The 12,396-nt window shown below is 32.2% G+C and overlaps 1 protein-coding gene across 1 annotated transcript; it reads right to left on the bottom strand.

Moving 5' to 3' along the window:
* Positions 1-310: 310 nt before the first annotated feature.
* LOC132642646 (stemmadenine O-acetyltransferase) lies at positions 311-2,454 on the bottom strand. Its single transcript, XM_060359731.1, has one exon. It carries the CDS (start codon positions 1,745-1,747, stop codon positions 458-460), a length of 1,290 nt encoding a protein of 429 aa, XP_060215714.1. The 5' UTR covers positions 1,748-2,454; the 3' UTR covers positions 311-457.
* Between the last annotated feature and the right edge of the window lie 9,942 nt (positions 2,455-12,396).

Raw genomic sequence — 12,396 nt, 5'->3', positions numbered from 1 at the left:
GTCGGGTAGTCCACCTTTAGTAGATTTATCAGACTGCTAATTACAATTGATTATGTGTGTGAAGTTTGTTTGAGTGAACCCTGTTCCTCTTCATCAATGTGTCTCTTTAAGTTTAAAGTTACTTTGAGGAATATATTTTTAAACAAAGGACAGTCTTAGCTTTAAGTGAGTGTACAACCTAGTTCACCATCCTCTTAATTTGGTCTGTCTTGTTGCAAAGCCTTTGGCCTCATGAATAGAGGGTCTTTTGGTATCTTTATGGCCTTTTAGAGCTTAATTTCATGGTAGATGTAGGAGTTGGATGGTTGTGTTCATCAATATATACGGAAGATGAGAAATGGTTTCCAAAAAGATCGAGGAATATAAGAAACAAACTTTCAAGATTATAACATATCAAGGGACTAAAAGCAGCAGTATGTGTAAATGTCTATATAATACCACCCTATAAATTTTACGATCACTCATTACACCAAGAGAGCAACTCCTTGTCAGCTTCAAATATAGCCATGTCTTCTTCTTTGAGATTTATCCAGGCTTCTATACCGTTACCTGATTTTGTGTCTAGAAAACCGATAACATCCTTGAGAACAAGGCTAGCTGATCCCACCCATATTGGTTTTCCCCAACCAAAATCAGCTTTGTATAGAGGCAATCTACACAAACTAGTGAAGTTGAACAAGACTAAGCCACCTTTCCTCTGCTCACTTGCTTTCTCTTTGATAAAACTCAAGTGCTTGTCATCATTCTTCTGAAGATCCGATACAAATTCACTATTTATGTTCTCTATACCTTCTCTCACTTTTTTCACTAGCTCAAAACCTTGTTCCTCAGCAGTACTATTATTATCCATAGCTGGTAGTGTAACGACTACTTGCATTACATTCCCGAATAAATATTCAGGCAATTGAGGACTACTTCTGTTGCGTAAGTTCACTGTATGGACTATACCATAAATCTTGTTTTCATCCCTTTTCTCATGAATACTCGCCATCAAACGAGTCCATAAGAAAGCTGACAAAGCTTCGATCCTCGAGGGAGGTCTCATATTTTCGGTGCCCTTTTCAGTATACTTATCCCTAAGTGCTGATACTTTCGAAGCAGAGAATACAAACCTTTTAGTCACAATGTTGTCCTTCCCAATTGTGATGCTTGATTTTAACTCTGATGTATCTCTTGGAGGAAATAGTATTGAAGAATTGAACATTGGACTAGGAACATTGGTTTTCCCTCTAGCAATAGCTCCCCAAGTATTGATAAACATGAAAGTTGATAATGCATCAGCTATCTTATGAGAAATGGCTATACCAATAGCCATTCCTCCACATTGAAAGAAATTTGCTTGGACTAGTAAGCAAATATCTTTAACATCATGTAAATCAGAAGGGATGAACTTGTTAAGTTCATTAGGAACTGGATCAAGCAGGAACTCAGAGAGGTCGCATTTGGCTATGGCTTCTACATATGGTATGCCCTCATCGTTGCAATTGACATGGGAGTTGGCCACTAGACGTCCGCAAAGAGGGTAGAATTTGGTTAAGACATGTGATAGAGATTTCTTGAGTTGATCTGATCTGTGTGTGTTAGTGATGTTATCGTTAACGGCTGCTGGATAAAAAAAAACAAGGGGCATCAAAATATTAGGAGTAATTTGGTCAAGATATGAAAGTTGGTAATGGTGAAGGTCATTTGGGGTTGGTGAAGATGGTTTGATTGACACTTCGGAGATGATTTCTATCTCAACTTTCATTCTTTCTTGAAAAATGTTATAATCTAACAGAAGCAAAATTTACTACTAGTCTTTTTGTCCTTGGTGAAATGACACTGGTTCTTGATGACAATAAATAGACCAAACACTAATAAGTTTTCTGCAAGTATAAAATTATTATTGGAAAAAATCAAAGCAGTGTCTTCAAGTATTTAGAATTTAGCTCATAGCCAATTATGGCCGTCGTGGCACTAAAGACATGATTATGACTTGAATAGGAAATTAATACTTCAAGTTGGAAAATTTTATTATGCGCAAGGCACAAGAAAGATGTGGAAGACAAAACTTGTGTGAGTCTCCTTTCATATTTTGCCAAGTGAATTTTGGGTCCCACTTCAACAAACGTTGGCAAAAGACTCGTCCCTGCATAATTACTTGCGTGAAGGAGAAATATAAACATGACAAGTGGAATATGGTGGGTCCACTGTCAGCACACACTCTTTCACTTATTTTCCTTCCTTCTCTTCTTTTGTACTTATCACTGGTATGCTTCTCCTCCTCTTCTTCTTCTTCTTAAATTTTTTTTTTTTTAAATTTTTATGATCTTATCTTCTATTTGTAAAATTATATTGATACTAGCCAAAGCTTTTGAACTTTTCTCTTATTTTCCCAATGTTTTCACCGATTGTGTTTCCAATATATGCAAAAGACTGAACTTTCTTTTTATTTTTGGAAAATGTGGTTCTAGATTTGACAATAAATATAGAATCAAAAGCAAAATTAGAAAAAGTGAAGTTTCAAGTAATATCAGAGTTTCGAAGTAGGCATTTGGCCACGAAAACCAAATATCTTTCACTTTATTTGGTATTTTGGAGTTGGAGTTGAAGATAAAGTTGTGTTTGGTTAAGTTTTTGCAAAAAATATTTGATTGTTTAAATGTGTTGAAAGTGAAAAAAGTGAAAATAAGTTTTTTGGTGTTTTTCAAATTTCAAATACAACTTCAAATTGTATTTGAATTTCTATGGTCAAACGTTGATTTTCAAATAAAGTGAAAACGATTTCCGGAAAAAGGTGAAAAATTTTCATTGGAATTTTGCTTCATCATTGTCATACTCATTATATGAGATTAACAATCATCTTCGTATATTTTTTTTTTATAATTTTAATCTAAAAGTAATTTACAAGTTTTAGGAACTGAAATAAATTACATCTGAAATCTTAACAGTTTGCACTTATTAGTGAATGTTAGGAATAAAATTCAGAAAACAAAGAAAAAAGGAAAAGAAATTTGAGGTAGTCCTAATTCTCGACAACCATAGAATCCACATTTTTTAATTCATCTTCCGTCTCCTCTTTTATTTCTAAGCAAGATCATCATCAATCTTTTACGCAAAAGAAAGCAAATCGCGGAGTACTAATTTGCAAATGCCATGGCGTTTGGTTTTGCATTTTAAGAATTCTTATTCTATAGATTTTGATGCTATACTTTAACGCCCAGATGTGCTCTTTTTCTCTTAATATATTTATTAAAGGTGTTATAAATTAATCATCGACCAAAATTGTTAAACCTCATTAAGATTTATGTAAAGCATGATTATATAATTCATATATCAAATTCATGATTATATTTGTGTGTTAGTCTTTGGCAGCTATCTTAAAGGAATTTAGGAAAGAATATAATATACAAAGGAGTATATTAGTAAGGGCAAAGTAGTCAAACTCTTATTTATTTACATTTATGAAAAATAGGTAAAAAGAATTGTTACACAAAAATTGAAATAAGGGAGGTAAGCGTAATATTATAAACCACAAAGGAGGAAAGTGTTACGAAGTCAAACGTGAGAAAAGGTCTCTAAAATTATCCCTAAAAATAAATGTGAAGCAGTGAAGACATGTATTTTCTATTTGTTGAATTCGTGAAAATACAAAGCCTGAGTAAGCTTTTTCGGTGGTAAACCACTGTGCACTATCCAATAATCCAAAAGGCACATTTTACCTTCTTTTTTTTTTAAAGCCAAACAGAAAATTAATCATGCGATGCATTAATCTTATATTTCCATCAAAATACTTAATGGTATCTCCGGTTGGTGATGGAATTGTAAAATCTTTGTACGTCGTTTCTTAGGATCAAGGAAGAATTATCCGACCGGCTATTTTGACCTTTAACGCATCTAATTGGATAATGTTGAGGTGAATATTGAATTAATACTATTTTGGAACATATTAGCAAAAAAAAAAAAAAAAAGTCAGAAATCCACATATTTAGTTACTATGGGAAATTTGTGCTTATAATCTCTCAAAGATATCGGCAGATTCTGATTTTAATTTTTGTCACACACATCTAATCTTCAATTAGTTGATATGTGTACTTTAATTTCTTTGGCCATTAATCATCACAAATATATCAAACTAAATCATTTAATTGTCGATGTCATATGTTAAATTCGTACAATTACTTCATATTTGAGGTAATAGCTCAACAAAATAGCTTAAATATCATGTATTTCTTATATAAAAAAGGATCACAGTTAATTGCATATGAAATATGTTTAACCAACTATTATAATGATTAAAATCAGAATTTAGCGGTAATTGGACGAGAAGTGCAACGATCGATGTGTTTCGTTCATTATTTTCTTTATTTCATCATATCACTCTAACACATGTTAATTTCTCATCAATAGGTCACACTGCTTATTTTTACGTGGAGAGAAAGGACAAACGTCTAGACAGTTCACGAGGGATGATGTTGCAAGTGAAACATATTAACAATAACACAACCCAAAATATTGTGAGACTTTCCATTTCAAGATTCATTGTTGATTCTTAGCTTGAGTAGCTATGACAAATGATCAGCTATATATATCAAGACTCAAGTAGTTCTTCGGATAGTGATCCATGTTGGTGTATGGTGGTTCCTGGAATGCAATAGGGTCTTAATAGAACTCTAAAGTCCGTTATTTATTACTAGTATCTGAAGTCGTTTGGTTTAGAAACAGGATAGATTTACAACGGAAAAGAATCACAAACTTCCCCGACGTATGAAAAATAGTTCATAAATACCCTTATTTCATCTTTTGGACTAAGAATATCCTGAACCTTTGTTTTTTAGTTCAAGGATACCACCAAATTGACCTTTGATTTTTCCTTTTCTTTGGTAAAGAATTTGACTGGCCAATGATCCTTGCTGAAAAGGAAAAATCTTGTTATTCAGGTTCAAAGTGATAGGGCCCACAACGTAACTGTCATATTTAGAGAGAGTTGAAACTTAATAGGTAACCTTTATATTTTAAGTTGAACGCATTGCAATTTTGAAATTATAGGTACATAATCAATATTTATAGAAACTTTAGTGATTTCTTATGTATATACCTACTAGTGCCGTTTGGCCCGTGCTTAGCCCGGGTCCAAATTAACATTAAAATTATATTTGTAGATATTTTTAAATTTTTTCTGTCCTTACTTCTCTATTTTTATAACATCAGTTTGACACTTTTTAAAAATTTTAAAATAAAAAAATATATTTGAAAATTAAAGCGAAATATTTTCTTAGTTTATATATTAGACTCAAAAGAATCAAACAAATGAAAGCTCTCCTAATTTCTATTTTACTGAATTTTTTGAGAATATAGTCTCCAATAATTCAAATTGAGCTTTTCTCCTGTTTCTATGAATTGACTCCACATTAGCTAACTTATTTTTGTAAAATGATATTTCAATATTCAAATTGTTGTATGATGAAATAAAAAAAAGTTCACATATAAATAAAGATAAAGAGCCTTGGTATTGTAAGATACTTTTGTAGATGTTTTTTCAAATTTAATCACAACAAAATATATTAAAAAGTCAATGAAATTAAATTGTTCTTATTCGAAGTTTTCTTTTTCCTTCCAAAAGATACATGTTAACAAATAATTTTTGTTTCCTTTTCCTTAATTTAATGTAAAGAAGCAAACTTTTGGAGGTTTAAACCAAATAGAGAGAAGAATATGGAGAGGAACATATGACATGAGCCATGTTTATATGTAAAGTAAGCCCTAATAAATACTTCAGTTAAAAAGGAGATGTTGCTTCAAAAGTTATCTAAATTAATGTATAAGGACAACTTAATGTAAAAGGTACTCCTTCGATCCATATTATAGGTGCTTTTAGCTTGAACATACACCTTAAGAAATCACTCACCCCTAAATGTAAGAAGTGTTTTCCCTAAAATATTCTTAATAAAATAATATCAATGTAATATGTGTTCTTAATTATGTAAAAATGCACTTACCTAAATAAGGGTAAATTTGAAGAAGAAAAACTACTACTATCTTTTTAGTTATATAGAAAAATTATTTATTTTGAATTAGATATAAAAAATAAAAATACCACACTCCCAAGTAAATTTATACTGGAGTAGATGAAAAATAAAATTGTGGCAAATTTTTGAAGGATTAGAATTGTTTTTAAGCTTTTAGATATAGTTCTAAAATTGTTGTTTACAAAGTATGTTACTCCTATGTTCAGATCAAGAATGCTTTAGGATAAAAAATTTAAGGGAAAAGGGTCAAAAATACCCCTCTAATTAAAAAAAAAAAAAGGCTAAAAATATCCTCCGAACTTATTTTGGATAACAAATATCCTTCCTGTCCTTAAAATTTTCAAATATACCCCTGTCTTGACAGAAATTATCCCTCAAAATAAAAATAAATCATTTTTTAAACCCGCTCTATTACCCAACTAAATAATAACCCATAAAACAAATCATTTTTTAAATCCGCTCTATTACCCAACTAAATAATAACCCACCATAAGATTTTGGGGGGATAATTTCTGTTAAAATAGGGATATATTTGAAAATTTTAAGGACGGAAAGGATATTTTTTATCCAAAATAAGTTCGATATTTTTATTTTTTTTCGAATTAGAGGGCCTTTTGCATTGTTGGATTGCCTCTACGGTTAAAAGAAGGCCTTAATTGTGGTCCGTCTGATAGCATGTCATTTCTTACAAATGGAAAATGCCAGTTAAGTCTTCTTATAGAAAGGCATGTAAAGATGACCTTATTTACAAGAATATACCAGGCAATCGAAGTAATAAGATGGAAAGCAAGGTAATACATAACGTGTAAGAGTAGAATTGGATCATGGGACCCACTTGGAAAAAAGAGGACTCTTAAAAAAGTGACTCAATATACCAATTGTAAGGTCAGCGGAAGTGCACTTCCGAAAATGAATTGAGGACAACTCAATCAATAGCCAAATTACAGCCACGTGTAAGAAATCAAAATTCCTATACAGTCCCTGTGAGGACGACAAATTTTGGCAATCCTTGATTATATATAGTACTAGTTCCACGAGGCTCGTGCTAAGCCCGAGCCCAAACTCATGATAGAGAAATAATAATTTTAATTAAAAAAATATAGTTACTTGTGTCACATTTTTTTACTGCATAATTAATTTAATCTAATGGTAGATTAATCATTTGTTGTTGATAAGTTTTGTGGATAAAATTGTTCACAAAATCTTCTTTTGCAGTTTAAAAAATTAGTTTGGAAAAAAATCAATTACATGAGAATCTCACTGATTCAATACGAATAAAATATGACATCATATAATGACCAAAATTCAAGGTAGTTTGAACTTCTTCAAAGTGATTATTGAAATATTTGTTTCTCTAATATTTCTCCCGTCTAATTTATGTGACACCGTTTGACTTGACACAATGTTTAAGAAATAAATAAAGATTTTTTAAATTTATGATTTAAAACAAACCTTAGACATTTATGTGTCTATAAATTATTTCGTTTAGGGCAAAAGAAAATTTTCAAGTTAAATTGTTTCTAATTATAAAAAGATAATTCTTTTTAATAGACTAAAAAAAAAATAATACCACATAAATTGAAACAGATGAAGTAAGAGATAAGAAAAAATCCACAAAAAATTACACCTTTTACAAAGGCCAAAGTAAATTGTGTTAAGAAAATCAATGATGGAAAAATGAGAATACAAAAGATAGCATCCAAGTGGAGCAATTTCATAGGGTCAAATGCCCATTTGAAGGGCGAAAGCTAAAAACCAGCACAAAGCTGGGGTAAAAGTGCAAATGACCCAAAAAGTTAATCTAATAAGTGATAAAAGAGATCCCAAAAACTGCCACGTGTAGCAGCCTTATAGGATCAAACCATATGTGAGGACGACAAAAAAGCATGGATCAGCTCTTATATTAAGTAGTAATACTAATACTAATGTTCCATGTCAAAAATGATAGGTTATCATCCATCCTCTGTTCGCATTTCATGACCATAATCCTTTAAGATCATTGTTAGATACGTATAATCTTTAGATTACTATGGAGCATGATCATGATGTATGCAGAGGCGGACCCTGGATTTTAAGACGGCGGGAGCATCATTATCTTAACATACACCGCAATAAAAATTTTAATGACGATCGAGGGATAATACCGTGTCGTACTGGTCACTAATAACATAGCAAAGGCGAAAATACAAGTATATAGGCGAAAAAAATTGTGTTGGAGCCGAGATTTAATCTCGGGTGGTGATCAGTGAGCACTCAGGGTAAGTATCTGGGGGTTTAAGGGCAGTGGCGGATCCAGGATTTTCATCCTGGGTGTTCGGAAACCGCTGAGCTAGCCTTTTCCATGTTGTTGAGGGTGTTCAAAATATATATATATCTACATAAACTCAGAAAATTTACCCTATATATACAGTGGAACTTTTTGCCGAACACCCTCGCCTACCTTTAAATCCCCCCCCCCCCCCCCCCCTATTTAAGTGTTAAAGGAAATGTATCAGGATTATCAGGAGATGATCGGGTTTTAAAATGAGTGGGTTTTAACTTAATTCTGAATTAAAAAATGGCAATAGGGTTTAAAAATGAGTGGATTTTAACTTAATTCTGAATTAAAAATTGACAAATCATAATAGGTCACGTGACTATTTTAAAGAGCCAAATTAGATCTAAATTTAAGACGTTAGTCTGAGGGGTATCCTTTAGCCAAAAAGAAGGATATTTGTAGATCAAAAGGTGGAAAGAAGGTATTTATGAATCATTTTTCATATGTTAGAGGTATTTTTAGCCATTTTCCCTATTTACAATACAATGATTTATATAGTTTGAATAAGAGTGAGCTCTAAGCGATTCCATGCTGAATCAGGCCCACTCTTAAGGGTTCAGCCCAGGGCCGGTTTAATGATGGGAATGGGGCATTTGAACTTACCCCCTAACCTAGTTATGAGTTTTCTCGAACTTTTGTGAATTGGGCTAGTTGGGGGTCAGGTAACTTTTTATACATGTAATTATTATGTATATAAATATATAATTGCAAGACATAGCCCGGTGACATGGCGCTCTATAGGGGTGTCAATGGTACGGTTCGAGCGGTTAATTTATCAAATTTATACCGTACCAATTTTTCGGTTATTTCATTTTGTAGAACCAAAATTCGACTTTTCAAAACCGTCCCATCATGTCGGTTTCTTTTCGGTATCGATACGGTTCGGTTAAGTTTCGGTTTTTTTTTTTAAAAGAACATCATGTTATAGTCACTAGTAAAAGTTAAGACACAATATCATACATATTTCTATAGGGCTTTAACAAAAAATCTTTAGATATTTTTACTGATTAAAAGGTGATGAATCAAGAAAACATGAAAGACGATAAGAATAGAGATTGATCCCACTATTTTACAGTAGTGTAAAATAATGTTAAGCAAAAAAAAATATATTTTAGATCGCACGAGGGGGGAAAATCAATGAAGATGAGACTTAAGAACTGAGACTACTAAGATTGAGTATAGACTAAGAGAATTTAAAATCATACGAGAGGAAAAATATCTAATATTTTGTAGCTTTCTATGGTATTCCAACGATTTTGGATAGAAAGCTACAAAATATTAGATATTTTTCCTCTCGTATGATTTTAAATTCTCTTAGTCTATACTCAATCTTAGTAGTCTCAGTTCTTAAGTCTCATCTTCATTGATTTTCCCCCTCGTGCGATCTAAAATATTTTTTTTTTTGCTTAACATTATTTTACACTACTGTAAAATAGTGGGATCAATCTCTATTCTTATCGTCTTTCATGTTTTCTTGATTCATCACCTTTTAATCAGTAAAAATATCTAAAGAGTTTTTGTTAAAGCCCTATAGAAATATGTATGATATTGTGTCTTAACTTTTACTATAAATATATAATTGCAAGACATAGCCCGGTGACATGGCGCTCTATAGGGGTGTCAATGGTACGGTTCAGGCGGTTAATTTATAAAATTTATACCGTATCAATTTTTCGGTTATTTCATTTTGTAGAACCAAAATTCGACTTTTCAAAACCGTCCCATCATGTCGGTTTCTCTTCGGTATCGATACGGTTCGGTTAAGTTTCGGTTTTTTTTTTTAAAAGAACATCATGTTATAGTCACTAGTAAAAGTTAAGAAACAATATCATACATATTTCTATAGGGCTTTAACAAAAACTCTTTAGATATTTTTACTGATTAAAAGGTGATGAATCAAGAAAACATGAAAGACGATAAGAATAGTAAAAGTTAAGAAACAATATCCCACTATTTTACAGTAGTGTAAAATAATGTTAAGCAAAAAAAAATATATTTTAGATCGCACGAGGGGGGAAAATCAATGAAGATGAGACTTAAGAACTGAGACTACTAAGGTTGAGTATAGACTAAGAGAATTTAAAATCATACGAGAGGAAAAATATCTAATATTTTGTAGCTTTCTATCCAAAATCGTTGGAATACCTTGTAGCTTACTAGTTACTACTCGAGATGCTAGAACTAATTTAAGTTCAATAGGATTAATATAATAGGTTTCAGAGTTGGAACTTTAGGTGCTAATTATGTTGCCGGCTTGTAGTCATTTTCATCATCCCAAACCCAAGGCAAATTTTTTAATATTTTATTATATGTAAATTTAATATATAAAATATATTTTACATATATATACTTATTCGGTTTGGTTCGTTATTTTTTCGGTTTATATTTATAAAATTAAAAACCAACCTGATTATTCGGTACGGTTATAAATTTATATAAAAACCGTCGGTTTAATTAAAAGAAACCTAAAAATCGGTTCGGTACGATACGATTCGGTCGGTTAAGTCAGTTTTTTGAAAACCATTGACACCCCTAGCGCTCTATAAGCCCAAAATTAGCATTTTGTCAAAAATATCCCAAATAGTGGATATCCAAAATATCCCAAAATATCCCAAAATATCTCAAAATATCTCATGTCCTGTTTCTCTATAAATAGGATGCACAAATGCAATGTTGAAAGAGCAGAAGTAATATAAACTGATATCTCTCTACATATTCTCTCTACATATTTCTTCCGTATATTTACTTTATAGTTATTATTTTATAACACGTTATCAGCACGAGACTCTGTTATCTCGAGCAAATACTTCAAAACCTCGAAGGTATTGATTTCTTCGTTTTCCTTTACTAATGGCAAATCTTACTAAATGTGAATTTGTAGCCTTAGATATATCCGGTAATAGATATATGTCTTGGATTCTTGATGCCGAGATTCACCTTAATGCGATGGGTCTGGAAGACACCATCAAAGATAAAAATGAGGCATCAAACCAAAATCGTGCTAAGGCAATGATATTCCTCCGCCGTCATCTTGATGAGAATTTGAAAATGGAATATCTCACGGTTAAAGATCCTCTTACGCTGTGGAATGATCTGAAAGATAGATATGATCACCTGAAGATGGTCATACTTCCACAAGCACGTTTTGATTGGCTCCATTTAAGGTTCCAAGACTTTAAATCTGTTAAGGCATATAATTCTGCAATGTTTAAAATTATTTCTCAATTGAAATTATGTGGTGAAAATATTACTGATGATGATATGCTGGAGAAAACATTCTCCACTTTTCCTACCTCGAGTATGCTCCTGCAGCAGCAATACCGAGAGATGAAGTTCAAGAAATATGCTGAACTAATCTCACATCTTTTAGTGGCTGAACAACATAATGAATTACTGATGAAAAATCATGAAAGCCGACCCACTGGTACTGCCCCATTCCCTGAAGTGAATGAGGCAAATTTTCGCCATTCTAGGCGTGGAAGAGGTCGTGGCCCCAGTCGTGGTCATGGTCGTGGTCGAGGAAGGAATTTTAATCATGATTCTCGTTATGCACCATATAATACCCTTCACCACCAGCAGTGTAAAAGGAAGGATGAAAAGCATGATGTTGTGCAAAAGAAAAATTCAGAAAATAATTGCTTTCGATGTGGAGGAAAAGGGCACTGGGCACGTACCTGTCGTACGCCAAAGCACCTTGTTGATCTATATCAAGCCTCCCTCAAAAGGGCAGAAAATGATGCCGAAGCAAATTTTATTTCTGAAGATAATGTTGAGCCTATGCATTTAGATGTGGCAGATTTCTTTGAAATCCCTGAAGGAAAAATAGATCATCTGATCGGTGATGGATCTGTATTAACTTAGATATTTCATACATGTCATTTGTATTAGCTAATGTGGTTATGTTTCCATATATAAGTAATAAAGTGTGTGTAATACTTTGTCTAATCAAAATATCTACTTCGATGTTTACTTTGCCTATTTTTTCGTTTTGAAGAATATATGGAAAATCCTCAAATATTATTTGGATCAATGACAAATCATGAAGATATTTGTGTGATTGATAGTGGAACA

The sequence above is a fragment of the Lycium barbarum genome, chromosome 5, assembly GCF_019175385.1.
Source record: "Lycium barbarum isolate Lr01 chromosome 5, ASM1917538v2, whole genome shotgun sequence".
NCBI classification, from domain to species: Eukaryota; Viridiplantae; Streptophyta; class Magnoliopsida; order Solanales; family Solanaceae; genus Lycium; species Lycium barbarum.
This window is presented reverse-complemented; position numbering and strand designations above follow the sequence as displayed.